Source organism: Ips typographus, linkage group LG8 (assembly GCF_016097725.1).
Source record: "Ips typographus isolate SLU linkage group LG8, UJ_Ityp_2.0, whole genome shotgun sequence".
Taxonomy (NCBI): Eukaryota; Metazoa; Arthropoda; class Insecta; order Coleoptera; family Curculionidae; genus Ips; species Ips typographus.
Window position 1 is genome coordinate 6,255,394 of NC_138429.1, and position 22,819 is coordinate 6,278,212.

The 22,819-nt window shown below is 31.0% G+C and overlaps 1 protein-coding gene across 2 annotated transcripts in view; it reads right to left on the reverse strand.

The window, feature by feature from the left end:
* LOC145732582 (neurotrimin-like) overlaps positions 1–22,819 on the reverse strand; it is a 209,754-nt gene that overhangs the window by 29,726 nt on the left and 157,209 nt on the right. Inside the window, exons 2-3 of one of the 2 annotated variants that reach the window (XM_081984935.1) lie at positions 14,916–15,079; positions 3,028–3,238 (exon numbers count right to left, since the gene is read on the reverse strand). In XM_081984935.1, the coding sequence (XP_081841061.1) occupies positions 3,028–3,238; positions 14,916–15,079 (375 nt within the window). Of the gene's footprint in view, positions 1–3,027; positions 3,251–14,915; positions 15,080–22,819 lie in introns of both variants that reach the window. The other variant, XM_081984934.1, reaches the window with a different exon arrangement.

The following is a 22,819-nucleotide window of genomic DNA, read 5'->3' on the forward strand; positions in this document are numbered from 1 at the left end:
TGATAATTTCGGACAGCGTATGTGAATTTAAATTCACCAAGAGAAATAACAATAATCTATTGTAGAACCCGTATGGTCCAAATAACACAATATTTCAGTTGGTTAGTAAAGTTTCAACGTAAAAATACATAATCAGACATAATTGTGATGGACAACACAATAAAAAATCATACATAAGTTAACAACCATTCAAAAATACAGATTTTTGTTGTTTCGACACGTCTCGTTTCGAAAACTGTAATTTTTTCAGATTCTAGGCCACTAGACCAATTTTGACATTAGTGACAGATATCACGTGGTTTCAGAGGATAATTCAGACAAGGGTGACCCACTTGGAGTAAGAAAATGTTTTAAACACATTTTTAGAATTTTGAAATCTAAAAAAACAGTACAAAATTTAGTACAGTCAGGGAGAAAAGTGGGGTCAAAGTTTGAACTGCCATAAACACGTTTGTAGAAACAGTCAGGTACAAAATCGCGTGTTGTAAAACCCAGTTGGAGTGAGAAAATTACTATCTTAAGCACATTTTTGGAATCCTCATTAAATTTCCTATTCAACAGCATAAAAAAACACTACAAAATTTAGTACAGTCAGGGAGAAAAGCGGTATCAAAATTTGAACTGCCAAGAACACAGTTTGAAAGAACCATCAGGGACAAAACTGTTGGTAAAACCCTCTCGGAGTAAGAAATTGACTGTTTTAGGTACATTTTTGAAATCCTCAATAAATTTCCTATTGAATAACCTAAAAAACACTACAAAATTTGGTACAGTCAGGGAGAAAAGTGGTGTCAAACCTTGAACTGCCAAAACACAGTCAGAAAGAAAATCGCTGGTGAAACTCTTTTGGAGTAAGAAAATAATTGTTTTAAGCATATTTTTGGAATCCTCATTAATTTTCCTATTCTGTTGCTTGAAAAAAACAGTACAAAATTTAGTACAGTCAGATAGAAAAGCGGGGTCAATCTTGAAATAACACTGCAAAATAAAACATGTGGATTTGGCAATTCGCAGTATATAAAATGTTGCGCAACCCACAATATGGCAATATTGTGGGTTGCGCTATATTGTGTTGGCAATATTGTGGCTAATAGTGTTAAAAACTGTAAATTATATAAAAAAACAGGAGAACGGTAGAAAAACCACAAAAGAGACCTGGCAACATTGCCGGAAATCAGAATCCCCTTAACCTCGCAAAATACGAAATCGTCCGTAGACAGATGTCAATTGTCAAAACGTTTAAAACCAGCGCGAGATTTAAAATGAATATTTTGTCGATTACACTTTTGTGTTTTTAATTTTTTATAAAATTATTTTGATAGTGAAGCCATTTTTGTTCAAAATTCGTTTTATCTGAGTATTAGCAATTTGGCTTGTTTGCATGTCAATTTTCTCTCTTTTCAAAAATTGTAAAGCGAGAAAAATCTTAGTTTACTAAAGATTATGAAGATTTTAATGTTCTCTCAGTTTATAATAAGAAAGCTTTAATAGTTTAAGGTCTGAGATTTTAGTACTTCTGGCATAACTGCATATTTTGCGATCCATGTCAAAGCTTGATAGTTATATTTATTATAAAATGTCAAAAAGAACGGATTTTCTGAACAGTAAGTTTGACAGGCCCGCTCATTGCTGCCAACGTAACAACCATCACATCAACTTGTTTCCTTTTTGTTTTGTTTATGTTGGCATTCAAATTCTTGACGTCATACTAACATGGCTTGATTTACAGTACCTATTCATATGTTTATAAAACTGTATTTAGGATTTTTAAATAGAACAAAGCATTAACTTTTATTTATCACAGAATCTCGTAAATTAGAGTCAACTATTGTGTTTTACATAAACATGCATTATACCTGGAAAACAATATCCAACATGTTTTTAATATAAAAATCATCTGTCACAAGTTAATAGCACTAGTAATACTATTTGCAAATAAAAATACTCTGTGTTTTTTTTATTTTAGCTTAACTTTCCATAGTCATTGTCGCATAATTTGTAACATGCACTATCCAAAGTATCACATTTTTCAAACACTAGAATACTGAGGGGAACACTCGCTTTAAGGACCCATTGAAATTTTATTAACATTCTTCAGTCAGAAGTATTACGCTCCTGAAAGGAAGTTGATGCCAGTAACGTATTTTTCAGGCATTTTCTTTAATTTAGAATTTTACGACTTTTCAACTAAAATGTCGCTTTTACAGTGCGAAACAATGACAATTTTAAATAGAATCTCTTTTGATAGATGGAAGAAGCGTTTTTTCATCCCATTATAACGTAAATTTCCGGTTAGGCACTGATCCTTAGCGTATTGCTGTTTGGAATTGGATTTATTTACTCCAGATTTCAATATAACCGCGAAGAAATATAATATTGTCGCAAATCGAGAATTCAATTGTCGATATTCATATTACCAAAACGGATTTTCTCACGGGAACCAAGCGAAATATATTTAAAAATAATAACGAGAAGGTAGGTCAAAGAATTCGTTCTAAATGGATCTTTTCGAGCAAACTTTTAAAATTCTGAAGTTTGATTTTGCATTTATTATTATGAGTAATGACGTGCTGAGGCTTGCTCATTAATGCGAACGTTACGGTTGGTAATTTTTGCGACATTTTTCTCGGTAAATCCTTTTCAGAATATACGTTAAGAAATATTACAACTTGTTGCTGATATATTGTCAGTTTTTTTATGTCAACTAATTTATAAGTGATTATGAAATTTTTCAAGACAATTACTACTAGTAGAAGTCTTAAAGATTGAAGTAGGATTTTGTCTTTATTTTATTTCAGTTAAAAGGTTAAGATATTATTTCTCTTTCTTTAGAAGTTAAAAAGTTTTACGGATTTATCTGTTGCTCTTCTCCCTTAGCTAAATCTCTTAGCACGTTTCACATCTTTAGTTTTAACAACTTTTAAGAAGCAGTTTAGTTCCCATCTTTTGGGATTCTAAAATTGATTCTTGTTGGGGATTGGCCAGGCTTATTTACAATTCTAAAAAAATAACATCAAATCTACTTACCAATAACGGTGAGGTGAATAAAATGGCTCATATGTGGTGTAGAAGATACTTGGCATTCGTAAACGCCAGAGTCCCGATGTTGGGGATACTTGATCTGTAAAGTCCAGTCTTCAGAATGTGGCTGGTGAATAGCTCTGAATCTCTGATCACTAGTGTAGGTATATCGACCAACTGTGAGTAAATGTACGTCACGATGTCGCACCCAGGACACCTGAGGAGACATCTGTAATCAGTTAAAAGAGCCTTCGCTGCTGTTTAAGGTTTTTCAACATCAGAAATTAGAAGGGGACAAAAACAGTGAAAGATAAAAAAAAATAAGAAGTTTTCACATTCAAAAATTGTGTGTTCTGATATTCTAGTTCAGAAACTTATAACATAGGTAGATTGTTGTTTATCTGAGCCAACAATCTGCTTTGCTATATCAGCAGATCAAACCTTGTGGAGTCATTTAAATGTTACGAGTCTTATTTAGATTGTTTCAACTACTTTGCATTTAATCTTATAATTTATTTTGCCTGGAAACGTAAATGGCACAACAAATTGTAAGAGACCAAAATATGTTGAAATTGTCCTAAAAAAAGTCAACAAACCAAAGCAAATTCGAGCTAAATATTTCGAAAACAAAAAATAAAACTTAATAAATTCCATTAGAAGCTTTGGTCTCTCTGTATTAACGTAACATCATACAGGGTGTCTCACGACAAAGAGTCTATCGATAAAACAAAAACTTTGAAAATTTGGCAACATAGTAAAGTCAGTATGCCCAATCCAACTAAAATATTTTCAAATTCAAATTCAAATAGAACACTCTGTAAATTGTGGTATTTTTTAATAATCATAGCTGTTGTGTCTGTATAAAATAACAATCTTAAAATATTATGAATGAGTGTAACTTCAATGAATTGCTCTTTATCGCTCCATGAGTAGGATTTTGACAGATGTGACATTTTCGGATTTTTGTTTATGACGTACTTAGGTCTGTCATGTACTTGATAACTGTCAAAATCCTTTCCGTAGAGCTGGAAAATAGCAAAACATTCTTAAAATATTATGAATGAGTGTAACTTCAGTGAATTGCTCTTTATCGCTCCATGAGTAGGATTTTGACAGATATGATATTTTCGGCTGTTTGTTTAGGACGTACTTAGGTCTGTCATGTACTTGATAAATGTCAAAATCCTTTCCGTAGAGCTGTAAAACTGCAAACATTCTTAAAGTATTATTAATGAGTGTAACTTCAGTGAATTGCTCTTTACCGCTCCATGAGTAGGATTTTGACAGGTGATATTTTCGGCTGTTTGTTTAGGACGTACTTAGGTCTGTCATGTACTTGATAACTGTCAAAATCCTTACCGTAGAGCTGTAAAACCGCAAAACATTCTTAAAATATTATGAATGAGTGTAACTTCAATGAATTGCTCTTTATCGCTCCATAAGTAGGATTTTGATAGTTGTGACGTTTTGACTATGACGTACTTAAGTCTATAATAAACGTGACAACTGTCAAAATTTGTTTCATAAAGCTTAAAGAAGAAACACTTAGGAATTATTGTGTGAGTACAAATTAAATGAATTTCACTTTATCGCTCTATGAGTAAGATTCTGACTATTCTGCAACGGTTTTTGAGATAAGGACGTTGGAAAATATATATATATATATTTTATTTTGGATCATTTGGATCAGAGAAATTTTATATTAACTTTTTGAGATCTATTATTTGAATGCATTTTTAATTTTGACAGGTGGTAAACATTTTTTAAAGTAAAAAAATTAACACACCTCTAAAATTTTCCTTATTTCTTTCAGTGTTTAATAAAATTAATAAGAAGCAACACTAGAGACGTAAATGTATGTTATGGTCATATAAAACAGAGATAATTTGGTATTTTTAAATACTTTTAAAGATAATTAGAATTTAGGCTGTCTGTTCAGCATAAAAGACACAAATTTACTTTTTTTACATCAAGTTAATGCAAATCTTCGTTGACCTGAATAAAACCATAATTACATAATGAGCATGTTAGAAGTTGCTTTTCTTAGACTTGTAAATAAAATATAATAATTATATACCCAAACATTATCTGTACAAGAAAATTATGCTTCCATTACAAAACACGCAATACCTTTATTAAATTACAACATTTGTGGACAGTATAAGTATGACTAATTATAAGTTCCTGTTTAGGTACTAATTTGCTTTCAAGCTCCAAATTTTCTGATTTTTATCTCGTAATAAAACTTACCCCTTTAAAATAAATGTCGCAATTTGGATATTATGTCAAAATTGCAAAACAGCCATTATAACAGCCTAAAGCTCTTAATATGCAAAGCAGCAACAAACTGAATCTGATTTGTGTTATATGGGGAAAATATTTAACTAGAAATTTGCAAGTCTGGGGACAATGAAAATAACGATGCTGATTTAGAATTTTATGCTAATGGTTGATTAATACGGGGTTTTGTTATCGATAAATCAATTGTGGGGGTAACCCTGCACGTGATCGATTTTCTTTTCGTTAGGTTCAAATTACATGTTTTGCCTAAATTTTTGTTTATTACCAGTTTTACAAGTTAAATATAGAAAAAAATCTTTTGTGTCGTAAAATTAATCGGCTATCGACTCAAAAAACTTGGCCTTTTCCACAATGCCCGGGTAATAATAAAATTCTCCACCCTTTCGACGAAAAAGTTACGAATCCCGTTTTGAATTATCACACCTTTCAGCCCCGGGCTCGTCTCTTAACAGAGAGCAAATACATTAAGTTCCGAAACGCTATTGTTAGGCTGATATTGAAGCGGGAAAAGAGTTTTAACAAAAACAATAGGGACAAAGGAAACGTTCTCAGTGAAAATGAAGTTTGCGAATAAGCCGTCGGCCATATTCCAGGCCGAATTACCTGGCTGAGTGGCAAACTTGCTAAAAACATTCGGTTTGCTTTTGACAACAACGTTTTCGTGCTACAAGATTCGGGCACAATACTGGAAAGGTTTCACACTCAGTTGAACCGTTTTACTGCTTTATGTTCATCTTTGAAATGTACATAAAGCGAACAGCTAGAGCATTTAATAGTTATTGTTTTGACGTTTAAAGTCCTTTTGAATGTTTTTAAGTAATTAAGTATAACAATGTAACCTTTGAACTGATTAATAATGAATACTCATTTGATGGTTTCCTATGATTAAATCCATAGTTGCTAAGAAGCGAATTTGAAATTGTGAATTTGATATTAAACCAAACGGAATTAATTTCTTCAACATTAACAATAAATAAATCAATATAACGTAGTTTTTATTAAGAAAAATGAATTAATAGTATATTATTCAATGAGCACGTAACGTGCACGTAAATTGAGTCACACTGATTTGGTTAATTTTCAAGTATGTTTCGTTGCTTTGTACCTCCATGGGATTGAATTTGACAGTTTCGAGGTTTAGTACAGAATTGCAACTGAGTGCCAAATGTCATAACTGTCAAAATTCCACTCATAAATCTATAAAATACGTTTGGTAATGGAATGGAAGTATAACATGCATTCAACCAAATTCAAACTCATTTTGTTACTTTTCAGGTATGTTTTGTTGTTTTGTACCTCTGTCGGATTGAATTTGATAGTTTTCAGATTGAGAACAGAACAAAAGACTGTAAACTGTCAAAATTGTCAAACTGTCAAAATTACATTCAAAAAGCTATAAATTTCGTTTGGCATAACTTAAACTGAGTTTACAAAACTTTAAGATTGTTTTGTGGTTTTACAGCATTATGGAGAGCATTTTGACGTTTGTCATATTTAAGAATGGACTAAAATTAAGTCAGAAACACACAACCAAATGTTATAAATACCAAAAATTCAATAATAAAAGCATAAAATGCATTCAACCAAAGTTAAACTGATTTTGTTACTTTTCAAGTAAGTTTTGTTGTTTTGTACCTCTATGGAATTGAATTTGACAATTTTGGGATTTATAACAGAACAAAAGGCAGGGCTGTAGCCTGTAACTGACGGCCAAATGCCATAATTGTCAAAATTACACTCATAAAGCTATAAAATACTTTTGGCACTACATAAACTGATTTTTCTGAGTTTAAGACTGTTCTGTGGTTTTTACAGTTTTATGGAGAAGATTTTGACGTTTCAAATCTAGAAATAAACTAAAACTAAGTTAGAAATAGACAACCAAAGGTCACAAATGTCAAAAATGCAGTGATGGAGGTATAACACGCATTCAACCAAATTAAAACTAATTTTGTTACTTTTCAAGTAGGTTCGTTTCGTTTTTTTGTACTTCTATGAGATTGATTTTTGAGAGTTTTCGGGTTTAGAAAAAAACAAAGGATAGAGCTGTAACCTGTAATTGACGGCCAAATGACATAACTGTCAAAATTACACTCATAAAGCTATAAAATACTTTTGGCACTACATAAACTGATTTTACTGAGTTTAAGACTGTTCTGTGGTTTTTACAGTTTTATGGAGAAGATTTTGACGTTTCAAATCTAGAAATAAACTAAAATTAAGTTAGAAATAGACAACCAAATGTTATAAATGTCAAAAATGCCTTGATGGAAGTATAATCCGCAATCAACCAAATTCAAACTGATTTTGTTACTTTTCAAGTATGTTTTGTTGTTTTCTACTTCTATGGGATTGATTTTGACAGTTTTCGGTGTTTAGAACAAAACAAAAGAGCTGTAGCCTGTAACTGACGGACAAATGACATAACTGTCAAAATTACACATAAAGCTATAAAATACGTTTAGCACTGCTTATACTAATTTTACTAAGTTTAACCCTGTTTTGTGGTTTTACAGTTTTATGGAGAGGATTTTGACATATCTCGAAATAAACTTAAATTAAGTCAGAAATAGACAACCAAATGTCAAAAATGCACTGATGGAGGTATAAGACGCAAGCAACCAAATTCAAACTGATTTTGTTACTTTTCATGTAGGTTTTGTTGTTTTCTACCTCTATAGTTTAAAACAAAACAAAAGACAGAGCTGTAGCCTGTAACTAACGACCAAATGTCATAACTGTCAAAATTACACTCATAAAGCTATAAAATACGTTTGGCAATACTTACACTGATTTTCCTGGATTTTAAGACTGTTTTGTGGTTTTATTATAGTTCTAGGGAGAGTATTTTGACGGTTGTCATATTTAAATAAACTGAAAGTGTCAGAAACAAACAGGCAAATGTCACAAATGTCAAAAATGCACTAATGAAGGTATGTATGTATTCAACCATTTGATTTTGTTGCTTTTCAAGAAAGTTATGTTTTTACTGTAACTTTCTTCGAGTCCCCAAAATTCAGTTAACATTTTTTTTAATAGCGTCATTTCAATAAAACTCGAACGATTTTCTTTCACTGATGACCGACACTTTATACTAAATTTAATACAAAATACAGTTTTTATTCTTTCTCTAAAGTGAAGACTTAATCACAAAACAAGCTTAGTATGGAATGTTTGAGTAACCCTGTTTATAATTGCTGTTTAAAACTATCTAAACATTCAGGGTTTTGAAATACCCAAATGGGACAAACAAAATCCGCTTACATAACCTGTCCAATGCCCTTCCCATAAATTAAACAACTTTCAATAGCCGCATATAAAACTAGTTTGCCAGCAGCAATTCTAACTAAAACACTGAGAAAACAAATCCTCAACTTTCAGGGGGAATATTAATTTGGATAAACACACAACGTACCTGAAAATTTTGAACTGTTGTTAAATGTACAACATCGGAACGTTGCGTCAAAATCAACTGAAAGTTTCGAGAAGCTTCCAGCTTTTGTAACTCACACCAACGTAATTTTACGAGGATTGCCTCTAATGAAATTGCGTTTTTGTTTTAACAGAAAACGTATAGTCTGCATCAAACTAGACTGCTTTAGGTGATTACTTGAAATACGGTAATTGTTTAACGTTAATTAACAGGATTTACAAAGTTCTTCTGCAAATAACATCCTACACTTGAAACAGATTTATTTACATTTCAATGATACAGGGAGTACGTTTGACAACTTATGTTAAAGCTAAATTAAAAAATAATTAATTTTCGACATTGAATTAGATTTTTTCTACTTGAGTTTTCAACAGCGCTTTAGAAATGTACAACACAATAATTAGTGATCTAAATGTCTACATTCCTTAACAAACCATTATGATACGGGAGATTTTAATGAGGGTAATTTTTTTTTACATTTTCTTGTTAAACACTATTTCCAAAAGCCAAAAAGCCATGCACATACAATATAGCTGGATGTGCTTTTCCACGTACGTCGCTTAAATAGAACCGAAAGCCAGATGGTGCTCACCATAACAAATATTGTGTTTAAAGCGTGCAAACGGTCCAATTTGTTCCACATGCTGCTTAAGACCTAATTGGTGTATTTGTTATTCTTTAAACAACAAAAATGTTTTATATTTTTTTTTGGGGAACGTGCCCTTTAAAGCACGCGGATGATTAAATTTATCCATAAAAGAAACTTTTTTTAGGATTTAGAGGGGATTTACTTTAATTGGGTGGTTTTGGTAACGTAGTGATTACTTTTATACTTTATTTTACTTGTATATCGTTTATATCGATTTCTTTTTGTGCCTCCCTAAAGTATTCTCTAAGTAGGTTACATAATCAGTTACAAATACTAAAGGTTTCTTGCAAGTACAAATATTATTGAAAATGGTGAGGTTTTGTTTTTTTACAAATATTATATTTATTTTCTTTGAAAATAAAAATTTGAGATTTAAACGATTTTATTTAAAAAAAGAGGGCATTATTAAAAAAATAATGTCCTAAGGCATTAGTTCTTAGATAATTGACCTTAATAGATGTCATTATTGATGAAATAATAGCCCTGTCATTAGACATTGAGTGACATTAAACATTGAAGACACCACAGGCATTATACGAAATAATTCCCTCGGTCGAAGTGGGCCGAGTTATAATACCATGCCATATTACATTACAATACAAAATACAACAAGAAAATAGAATTTATTGAAAATAGAGCTGTCAATAGAGAAGACTTTTCATTATATAACCGTTTCGACATTTTGGTCTTCAGTAGAGTAAAACTGCCAGTAAATCCCTAAAATAAGAATACTTAGAAGTAGAAACTAATGGAACATAAACCAACTTAAAATTAAGCTGCTAGCGACATTTAGTCAAATCAATATTAATCCTAATTGCAGAAAACTAACTTATTAGGGCAAATAAATTTGATTAACTAACATTTTATGTAGAATGTAAGGATGTGACTGAGTGTGAGTTAAGTATCGATATTTTATAACATCACAAAACGACGATAAAGATGAAATGACAAACAAATATAACAAATATGTGAAAGAATAGTAAATCGATACTAATTTGATTAATACAATTGGAATTTTTTGTGTCTATATGATAATGTGATCTCATACTAGTGTGTAGTTTAACTAGGTTTGTGTCTATTAATCGACTCTCACTGCCATATTTTTCTAATTCAGCAAAATACGTAAAGAATTTTGCTACTAGTAAATATAACTAGTTTTTGGATACAGATTCGTAATATTAATCGACAGACAAGTATTACATTCTCTATGGAATACGTTCAAGGTTTATATTTTACTCAATAGCTAACTCCGTTGTTTGTCTGATTAAACAATTTAAACTTCGGCAATTATCTAAATTTAATTTACCGAGTTGATTTGTTGATGCTTTTTTTGCTTTTTTCTTCGTTTTGTGCTTATTTTAGTTTTTTGTGCTTATTTACTGATATTTTTGTATGGTTTAACTAGTTTTTACAAAACAAGCTTTTCTACTAAACTAATAACTTTGACAAAAAATTGCTATATTGAAGGCTTCTGAAGGGCAAAAACATGTTGCAAAATGTATAAGTATCAATTTACAAATTTAAACTGACCAAAAAATTTCCAAATACTCCTGAAGAGGTCTAAATAAAAGAGGCTAAAATGCCTTGCAAAGCTTACAAAGCAGCCTAGAAACATCTAAAAGCTTTTAGAACAGTCTAAAAGCTTCCAAATTCTTTTCAATTTATCTAGAAACTCTCAGAAGCTTCCGTATGCTTTTAAAGCAGTTTAAAAGCTTCCAAAAGTTCAAATTCACATTTTTTAAAAGCAGTTCAGAATCTTCAATCCTCCTAAAGTAGTCTAAAAATATTTCAAAACATTACAGAAACTCCAAAATACTTCTAAAGCAGTCAGAAGACTTTCAAAACAATCTTGAAGCTTTCAAAATCATTTAGAACAGTCTAAAAGCTTCCAAATGCTTTTCAATTTATGTAGAAACTCTCAGAAGCTTAAGTATGCTTCTAAAGCAGTTTAAAAGCTTCCAAAAGTTCAAATTCACATGTCTTAAAAGCAGTTCAGAATCTTCAATGCTCCTAAAGTAGTTTAAAAAGATTTCAAAAAACACTACCGAAACTCCAAAATGCTTCTAAAGCAGTCGAAAGTCTCTCAAAACAATCTTGAAGCTTTCAAAATAATTTAGAACAGTCTAAAAGATTCCAAACGCTTTTCAACTATTCTAGAAGCTCCCAGAAGATATTAAAACAGTTTAGAATCTTCCAAAAAATTTTGTGAACCGTGTAAGAGATGCAGATGCCTCTAAAGCATTCCAGAACCATCAATATGCTGTTTAAACAGTCCAAATGCTCTCAAGTAATTCAAAAAACTTTTGAAACTTTTCAAAACAGTTTAAAATCATCCGTATGCTTCTAAAGAAATTTGAAATCTTCAAAAAATTTCTAGAAGTTCATCTCAAAAAAATTTTGCATCTCTGAAAAAGTTTTGTGCTTTTTTACAGATTTTTATGCTTTTTTGAAGAAAATCATTTTGCCTTTTAAGCGCTTTTTTTCACGACTTTAGTACCTTTTAATTCGGACTCTAGTCATTTTAAGATCTTTTCAAAAATGAAATAATATAAAGGGTGTTCCATTTAAACAAACAATTTTTATGTGCGTATCACAAGAACCGCGTCTGAATGTATTTTCAGAAATAAAAAACAATGCACCTGGAAGACGCTAGACAGTTTTGAAGAAAAGTACGAATTCTGTCAAACGGTGACAGATATTAACCAACGGTTTTCACCATTAAGTTTTCTATCAAATTTGATCTTCTTCTTCACCTACATCAGTTTTTGCCTATCTCTATTAATCTCTATTAATAAGAGCACTTTCCATTTAAATACATCCAATTTGGCCCACCCTGTACATATTCTTATAACAGAAATTTGTCGATAGTTTACCTCTCTACTGGAATGTGAAATTATTAATAAAATAAATGGTAGTGTACTAGAGATTCTACTAGTCTAAGGTAAGGATATGTTATCTTATTGCCATGAGAAAACTGGAACTAGAGATGTTGTGCTACAATCCGAATTATCATGCAAAAACAAGAAATGTCTTATATTTTTTAATTAAAACTGCTTATTCAATTTATAACGAGTGGAAACTAGGCAAACAATGGTTCCCTGACCTCTCATAGTTTCAAGTCGTCACTCTATTGAGTTTCACAGCAAACAATAGAAGTCGAAGTAAATCCCATTACAAAACCTTAAGTGATCCTTGATAAGGAACTTATTTACCAAGCTTCGGTGTGTTGGGAAAAATAATTAAGTAATTTCCTGGCGGTCTATCCGAAAATATGACGTGGCCGGATGAGAGTGGAAGATTGATGAAGGAACTATGGTTTTGTGTCTTAAAATTGATGAGTTTTTCGATCATCCAGACGGATTGACCACATTTTTCCTGCTTCAAAAGTCACATTTGATGTGGACCAAAATAAAAAAAGAACAGAGTTTTTTTACAGTGTAAACTTTGACAACATACATTGTCAAAGAACGGAATACTGTAAAAGTGGCATCGTTGCTTTCGAATTTTCATCAGTTGTACTTTGGCCATTAAAGCATGAATTTCAAATACAATTTCGTTCTTAACAATATCAAATTCGCTCCTCAAATCTGAAAAGTAACATGATTCCAATTCGATAGTCAATTTAACTAAAAGCGGAAAACCGAGTTTGTTCCTTTTTGTTAACTTACATTTACACTGTTTGCAATTCAATTCAATTTGTTCACATTTGGATTTTATCCCACAGCCAGCAGATTTCAGCTTATTGTCATGTCTTTTGAATTTAGAAATCCTGTTCCACTTAAGTTGAATTTAAAATGTTTGACGTAAAAACAATTCCGCAACAAACATTTTGTAGGAGAATAAAACTTTAATTCAAATTGTCCTACAATCGGGTTCTATAATCACACTGAGCGTAACCAGAAAAATCAATTTAAATCATTAAATTATCATTTATAATGAGAAGTGAATAAAATTAAAATTAAACTTTCAGCCGCAAAAGCAAAACGAGATTGGAACGGCCAATCAAATTGCGTTGTAATAATTTTGAGGATTAAACGTCACGCTTGGTTGCATTATTTATGAAATTACATATTACGTTAATAATCAAATTGTTCGGTTATTCAGTTACAGATTAAATAAATTTGAGTTAATGGAAATTTATTTATTCGTATATGTTCGTTTTATGTTTTTTCTAATATTGAATACAACTAGTTTGGACGTGATTTAGGTAAAATTGATTAACTAGACGAAATCATAAAAATAATGTAGATATTGTCTTTAATTTTATTACATGGTCAAATAATTGTGTGCGACAATATTAGAAAGGAAAAATAAAAAAGAAATTAAATAAATTTAGTTCCTAACCTAATATAAATATGCTTTTCAATGTATTATAACTATATTTCACTGGTTTTTAAATTATATTTACTTTCAACCTTATCAAATATTTTTTTGAATATTCTGCCCTCTTTCTTAACGTTGATAATATTTTTTCTTATATTACACCATACCTATTTTCATATTAACGTCATCACTTTGATTAAATTTAATATTCTATTAAAAAGCTTTGCTTTAACTTTATGTTCTGTTTCTTAAATTTGAAAATGTTTGAATGCTTCAAGGTTTATTGATGTCATCAATCAATTTCTAGATAACAACCTAAATTTTGCTATTGTGTTAAAAGCAAAAATTGGGACTTTACTGGATTTTTTTAGTACAAAAACATTAATCAGTGTTTTAAAAAACCAGGTAATGAGGATGTAATTAAAGTTTTCTTCATTATTTCTGGGGTTTTAATGGCAACTCCATATTTGCAGTATTCACGTAAATCGTAGTACTATTTATAGTATGTGATTGGTCAAGAAAAAACAGCAAGCTGAAAGCTTCATTTTTGACCAATCACAAACAATCCACTGTGTTAAGATTTACTCAAATGCTGTAATTTGCGTTATTTGTTAAAACTTTCTACTTTGAGTAATTATTAAAAACAATTTTTATATGACAAATTCCTTGTACAAAGAATGAAGAGAGAAACAAAAAGCAATGGATTTAAAGCTGTCGCTGTAGGTGCTTTCGTAAATTGCATCGCTGCTGAAAACATAAGAAATTTAGCAAATTCCTAACCTAAATCACTGTGAAAAAGATTTGAAGTCCAAGCAAAAACATTGCGTATAGACCGTCATATTTCTCCAGTGTCTGCGTTGAAATTGAAGTGGTCCTTTGCTATCCGGTAGTGAGTCGATCTCATATTTGTAAATGCCAACATAAATAATTTTTCGCGCTTATTCGCTCTCTGCCAACACGACCTTTTCGATCGTTGTCCCCCCATATTTATTGTTCGTGTCCCCTTTTGTTTCCGCGGACTTTGACAAATGCGAATAACTGTTTTCAAAAGCGTTCCACCAAGGGCTGTTATGTATGGAAGTGTCCCATTAGTTTGAAACGGACAGTTGTTGTATTTTTTGGTATTACTATTTTGCTGGAATGTAACGACAATTTCTCTTGCTTTATGCCACAACAAAATTCACTTACCGTTCTATTTGCTAAGTTTTTCACTCTGCAGTTTAAGTAAGCAGTCTTTCCTAACAGTGCTGTGACATTTTTCGAAGCTGCTGCATCGAAGTATACTCCTCTCGTTGTCGTTTCCACCAATAAGTTTCCACTCCCTCCACCAGTTCCTTGGACTGCCGATTGTGCTGAAACAACACGGTTATGAGTATCTCTCCTAAAAGCCGTAACATACACTAACCAACTTCTGCACTTTGTTTAAATACCCCATAGACTGAGTACATTATAGGTTAATAAGTGTAACACCCACGTAATGCCAGACCCTTACTTTAGCTAAACCCACCAAAACTATGAAATTTAAATGTGTTTCCCCGCATTGTTTACAGAACCCCAAATTTGGAAACTTAAGGGATGCGGTCGAACACTTATGGCGCAATTCTATAAACGGGTTAAAGTACAATCGTTTCCCGATAAGACTCCCTTTGTTCATTACAAGCTTAATTGAATTCTTGATTAGGGTTGAAGTATCACGTAAACAATTAAATGGTAATTCACAAAAGTAACAATACACACAGAAAATCAAAGTAAACCAAAAATGCTTCAAGCATTCTGGTAGACCATAAAATTCACTACATTCAGCTTTTTAAAGAATTTTTTCTAGCTTTTCAAACAACGGCAATACAGGCAGTTAGAGCGATGAGGGTTAATAATTGAAGCTTTGCTGTTTTTGGCAAATATCACTCTTAAACGTTCCTGTAGACAAAAAAATGCTTATTAGCATTCTTGTAGAGTATGAAATTCCCTACATTCAGCTTTTTTTAGATTTTTTGTGGCTTTACAACCAACGAAGATATAGGCAGTTAAATTTGAATAAGAATTACGTTAATTGAGGCGATGAGGGTTGAGAATTTTCAAACTTTATAATGGCAGCTGCGCGGTTTTTTGCGAATATCTCCCTTAAACATCCCTGTAGACCAAAAATGAGTATATACGTTATTGTAGAGTATCAAATTTCCTACATTTCTGTAGAAATTTTTTTGGATTGTTTCTAGCTACAGAAATAACGGATATACAAGCAGGTAAATTTGAACTATTAATCACTATTGTTTTAGGTTTTTAAATAAATTTACATGGTATTTAAGTAGCTAGGTACTAAAATTTCTAAAAGTCAACTAGAAACCCTAAATCAAATACAGTCGACCCCTGTTTCGAGCAAAATGGCCCACTTCAATGATCACTTGATGTAAATCGCCCCTGTTGCAAAATTACACCAACTCCTGGTATTCGTGATCGTGATTAAACGGTGTTTTGGGAGTTTTTTAACTTACGTTTTAATTATTTTACATTATTCAATTGTAAGCTAGACATGAAGGATTCTAGACACCTAGACTGTGAACTACTTTTATAAACAAAATTTTTGATTTTGATATTGATCATCAATTATTAAATTTACATAAACAAGCTCGGTTAACTTATATCTGAATAAGACTATACAAAAACAATTTAATGTTGCGCATTGCTATTAAGAGTATTAATTACACAGTAATTTATTTTCCATTTTGCCCTGCTATGTTATATAATATTAATTAAAAACCCCTATAACAATGTATTGGCACTCTTGTTAATTATAATTTTAAAACATGACCTTTTAACGTCAACATGTTAGGTTTCTATATAGTTCTTGAATACTGTTTGCAGTATGTGTTTTGCTAAAAGCTAGAGACATTTCATAATGAAGAAAGCAGCAGTAATTAAATTTTGCAATTATTAAAATGTATTTGATTAAAGTTTTACGTTAACTGCGTAGGAAAGTTTTGCTGTTTGCCAGACAGATTGTTGAGGTTTAGTACAGTTTTAGTGCAAATAGGCAGATTGCGCTTTTCTGGATTATTTACTCGACGTTAAACACAAGTTTGCCGATAGCTGACGATGTTTTACTAATACCCTAAAAGGCAACCTCAGCAAAGGGATAGTAATACGCATCTAGAACATTTACTTTTCGATTTAATCCACGCTGCTCACGATACAGTAGGTAAACGATTTCGCAGAAACTAAATTATATTTTAATTAAAAAGCTTAACATCGTGCCAGCGATTTTGATCGAGAGCAACGGTACGAAAATTAACATATTTTCTCGGAGATGGGATCGAGATTCTGTCCCATTAAACTTCCGAGGGATTTATCTTTGATGGAAGTATATAAATAGATTCGAATTTACGCTTTGATGTAGTTGCCAGTCGTTTACTTGAAATGGCATTTCATTAGCTGTTTATTTTAGATTCGGTGAACTTAAATTAGTTTTGTACTACCTTTTAGTGCTAATTTATTAATTAAATTAAGCAAGGTGTCAGTTTTGAACGTTTCTCTTTGATAGGTTATTTCCAAACATCATGCTGTGAAAGAACTGCTTTGTTATTTTATTAGAAGGAATTTTAGGCATAATAATATGTCAACCAATTATAATAATAGTATATTATTAACCAAAGTTTAGACAGAAGCTTTTATTGACCGTATGTCAAGTTTAAAGATCAATAAAACTGCTCTAAACTGTGGATAATGAAGCGTTTTTTCCACTATTAACCATATATTTCATATGTCATAGGTCTTAATAGACATTTACATTATTATTTACCTAGTTTAACAATGAATATTAAGGTAGAGAAAACTAATTTCTAAGTTACTAACGGGTCAAAAAAACAAAAAATGTTAGAGGCAAAAGTTGATAAAATTATATAATTTTTGATGTCTGTAAAGTATTTCTGACATTTCTAAATTATTCTAAAAATGGAAATTGTTATTTTTCCAATAAACAAATAAAAAACGCTGAACTTTTAGAACTAAATAGAAGGTTTGAGATTATTCTGAAACTATTTGGCGTTTCTAAGAGCTTTTGGGAGTTTTAGAAGCATTTGGAGACACATGACATTACCATTACTTTACAGGTAATGTGAATTATATTTTTGTCAACATGCTTGAATGATGGAGGATTTATCTTTTTGGAGATTGTCAATGATTCTATAAGTATCTGGAATTTAAAAAAAAGCCTACGAAATACTCGGGAATATTTAAGAAAATATAGAATTTCCATATAACTAGCTCTACAAAACTTAAAAATTTTAGGTCTTCAGTACACAGACGATTCAATGTTACATTTTGAATGTAAAAAATGAAATTTAAAATCTTATTTAAGAATGTGCGCTTATTTTTTATTCTATATTATAACTTTGTCCCTTTTTAAAATAAGAACCTGTGATTCATAAGCAGAAGGAACACGAAAAAAAAATTGGTTTAATTATTATCTTATTAATAATTTCAATTAGGTAAGAGACTTGTAAGTAAGTATTTATTTTTAGCATCAATTCTACAAAAGATACATGTTATAAAAAGGTCACTTAACTATAAGAATAAACTAAAAGTTTTGAGTCTTATCTAAATGGGAACACTAATGTCTAAAACTAAACAAGCAATGTAAAAATAAAATAAAACACACACTCACAAATTAAAACTAAATAAAGTGAACAAATCATACAACCTATCTATAATAAATTTTTTTAAAAGCCTCCTGAACTGTGTCGAATTATCGCAGGTTTTAATAATCACAGGTAGTTTATTAAATTCTATTAAGCCTTTATACAGCACAGAGTTGAGCAACTGATTCGTGTTACATCTGTTTGTCAGTATAAAATCTGTACGATTTCTTGTACGATAATTGTGTACATCTTCAAAAACTGTTAACTTATCGCAGATATAGTCAGGTAAAAAACGTTTCTTTAATTTAAAAATAAACAAATAAACACTAAACCTAATTCTTTGGTTGACAGACAGCATATTTAGGACACTCAACATAGACTTCACAGGAGTATAATGATTACACTTTAAAATCAGTCTCATTGCTCTGTTTTGGATTATTTCCAATTGATTTATTTTGTATTGGGGAGTACTTGTCTAGTAGTAAACTTGTTTTAATAACACCATGGTAATTTTATGAGAAGTATATTATTTGTGATGGTAAAGAAGTAAGCAAATTTGGGTTTAAGATAGACTCTTTTTAGTAAATATTTTTTCATATATTAACTAAATAAAAAATTGATAAGGGGGTCACATTAAAACAGACTGACAATAAGTGAACTATTAAGACGCTTACTTTGCCAATCAAACTGGCTCAGCCGTGCTTAATTTTGATAAAGTTCTAAAGACTTTGTCAGACTTTTGAATATTTATCAGTTTCTACGGTGCAGAAAATTTTTCAGGAAAAACTGTTCGAAAGTGTGCACTAGCATCGTAAAGTGACTTTGTATTGAAAATGACTAGTTTGCATTTTAACCAGCTTTTAAAACTTGCGGTAATGCTTCGCTTCAAGAGCGACGCTCGTCTTTAAATCATTTAGAAGAGTTTTGTAATTTAAAAGTTAGTTTTTTTTTGCAATTAAACGCTTTGTTCAATTTGTTTTGCCTACATGAAGTCATTTATTATTTAGTCAAGAAAGGGTAATTTACATAAAGGGTAGTCACAAGAAAATAATTTTGGATTGCTTGTTAGCATTTTAATTTATGTTAATACAATGCATAATAACATGTTAATTTTCTAGTAAATTGAGTTGCGAGTTGATTTACTGAAACTGAGTTTACAGCGTCACAGTGGGAGTTCGTGTATGTACTTAATGAAACATGAAATAATAAGAACATGACACACTGATCCGTATTTCAGTTCGATAGTTTTAATCTAATTAGTTGTACACTTCTTGACTATTATTCAGCCTCAGACGAATTAATTTACTGTGAGCCGAGATTGAAGTTAACCCAATTCACCAAAATTGCAGATCCTGAAATAATCCTGGCTGGTTAAGAACGGCTTCCCGGTTGAAACAATACGCTTAGGGCACGTTTAATATTTCCAATTCAAAACTGCGAAACTAATCCTTTTAATGTCACTGGGAGCAATGCAATTTTACGCTTCTTGGTTTCGAGAAAAGCTGAAATAAAATCCTTCTAAAAGATATAATTTGTTGTTACTTTTTAAGACAGATGAAGTAAAGCAACTTTCCGATTGGACAGACTTAATAAGTCAGTTAATATATGAATATTTGGTTGAAATAAGCAGACAAGAATAATTCTGGTAAATTTCAACCGCACAAAGAAAACCAATTTAGATACAAAGGGGAAAATTACCTCAAAGAAATAAGTTACTGCGGAAGCCAAAGACACGGTAGTAATTTAATTAGGTTGCCTTAATTATCGCTTCAGTTAGAGCAACATAAATTTACTGTTCAAGTAGAGAACACGGTAGAAAGAAGACAAATCTAGCTCCAAGTTTAATTACATCAAAATAATTCGGAACTAAAAGTAAAACGAATTACTGGAATGTGATTAAAGGCCGGAGGTAAAAATGATCGAAATTGCATGTCAACCACAAAATGATTTTCATTACTCGTCCCATCACAATAATAATGTCAATTACTACGAATTGACGTGCAAGTAATTGCTACCAGTTTTATTAAGTTTGTATTAAACAACAATAATTATTATTTAAAGAATAAACATTGTAACCACTATCATTAGTTAAATTGTTATTACAATAAACAGAAGTATTGTCAAAAACATTATTCGTTTAGAATCCACTAATTAAATGATGGGACCAGATCATTAAATTAATTGTCGAAATGATACTCTTTGTTTCTAATTAAGAGGTATTTGACATTGTCAAACAGGTAAATGATAATAATAACACATCATTTTGTTCGGGTAATTCGAGATATAATAATGTATGTTTTATTTATATAGGGGGTCCAAAAAGTCTGGAATATTGCACATATTTCAAAAACTATTAAAATTGCATATGACATGAAGGTGAAACGAGGTTTGCACTGTTAACTTTCTTATATTCACCCCGTATATTACTTCAGATTTTAAGAGTTCTCATAAAGATCAATTCAACGATACACGGTTTTATAACTTTATTTGAGGGAATGATATAAAAAAAATCCAATAAGTTCCTATGTACCTAAAAGGTTTACCCATCTATAACAATGATAGGAGTAACAATAATAGCTAGAACGTCAATATGATGTTAAATTGTGTGTCCTAAAGTTATTAAAGTTTTCGTACTACATAAAATAGTGTAATAATAAAATAAAAATTAAATATTTTCGTGTCTCCTGAATGTAACTGGAAATAATTAAAACTTCTGTCTTAACATGTCTTTACTAATAATTATTAGAATAATATTTTGGAACTTGTAAGCCTTTAGGTTTTGGTACTTTATGCAATTCTTTCCAAATATGAGTTAATTTTGTTTTTTTCAACGAAACATTTTATGACAATGACATTACATACTACGATTTGGAAATGATGTAGTAGATCTGGTGCACTTGAAATGTGTTAAATATTTTGAAGATTTTTGAAAATTTGAGGGTTTAGTATTTGCGTTGGGGCCTCCACATCTAAAATGTTTTCACGTTTGAGGTACCACCGTATATACCCGAAGTTGGTACCAGCTCGACTATTTTAATGGAACACACTGTATATTATTATATTTTTACATTCTGCTAATTTCAAGTATGCTTTATGTATAATAACCTATATCTATCAGCAACGGTTTTCGAGATATTGACGTATGAAAAATGACTTTGGAATGTCATAGCTCTTAAGCAGAAGGAGTTAGAGCAAATTGGCTTGCATGTTCCTATCTTAACTTTTTATGGTGTATGTCAAGGTCATATTGCAAAGTTTGACAGGTGTACATTTTTCTGTCAAAATTTAAAAATGCTGCAGGGTGATACATCTCAAAAAGTTAACATAGGAACATGCAAACCTTTTTGGTCTATCTATATCTGATTAAGAGCTATGACGGTTCAAAATGTAAATATATCATTTTTCAAACGTTAATATATCGAAAACCGTTGCAGATAGATGTAAGTTATCTTACATAGAACATACTTGAAATCGTTAGCAGAATCTAAATATATAATAATATACAGGGTGTTCCATTTAAAAAAGCATTTTGAAAATATTTTAGATGAACTGCCCCCTTCGATTTTGGTATACCACTAAATTTTTAGAATTACGTTCCTTACGGTTTTCCCATAATGGATTGCGGAAGTTCCTGGTGGATCACCCTGTATAGTGCCTTAATTTCACCAACTTTCTCTTTCTCTCAACCTGAAGATTTTCAACTTTTAATATTCAAAATAGTGAAAAGTGTATTACAACAAATATTAGAAACCACTTTTGCTAAAGGGTTTAAACATACGTACGTAAATTTTAAATAAATTTGTGGTATAATTTTGTCTTTACTGTATGCATTAGGCATACCTAGAGATGGAAAATTCGGAGAAATTTATTTTTGGAGAAAATGTTAAGAAATTTTAAGGAATTTTCAAAAAACTCATGTGAATGATGAAGAAAAAGCTAGTAAATGCACATTAAAAGCAATAATTCAGGCAGTTTAATTTGGAAATTATAAAATGCCAAGTAACCACACTGTAAGTAGTCGTTAGAGCTCCATGGAGCTAAATTTAACAGTTCTGACCTTAAAAAACACTTTTATACTTTTCTTACGTCACCTGACAGTTTTCATAACTGTCGAAATCCGTTTACCAGTGACCTCAAAGAGGTGACCTCTTCTTGAGCTTTTCGGCGTTGCCAAAATGACTGAAATAAGAGTTTTGGCCTTGGAAACGCTTATTTGAATGGAATATTCATGCTTTTCCACGTGGAAAAGATGTTTTAGAGTCTAAAAAACTGACATTTTTTCGATTTGTGAAGGTTTGGGGTGAGTTTAAAACGCCAAAATTACTCGCCCAACTTTTCATGTTATTTTTGGAAACTACATAAAATTTAGATAAGCTGTTAGATTAGATGTGTTGATAGACAAGTAGTTCGACAAGTTTCTTTCGTTCGTCAGCAAAATCTTATTTTTCCTTTTTCTCG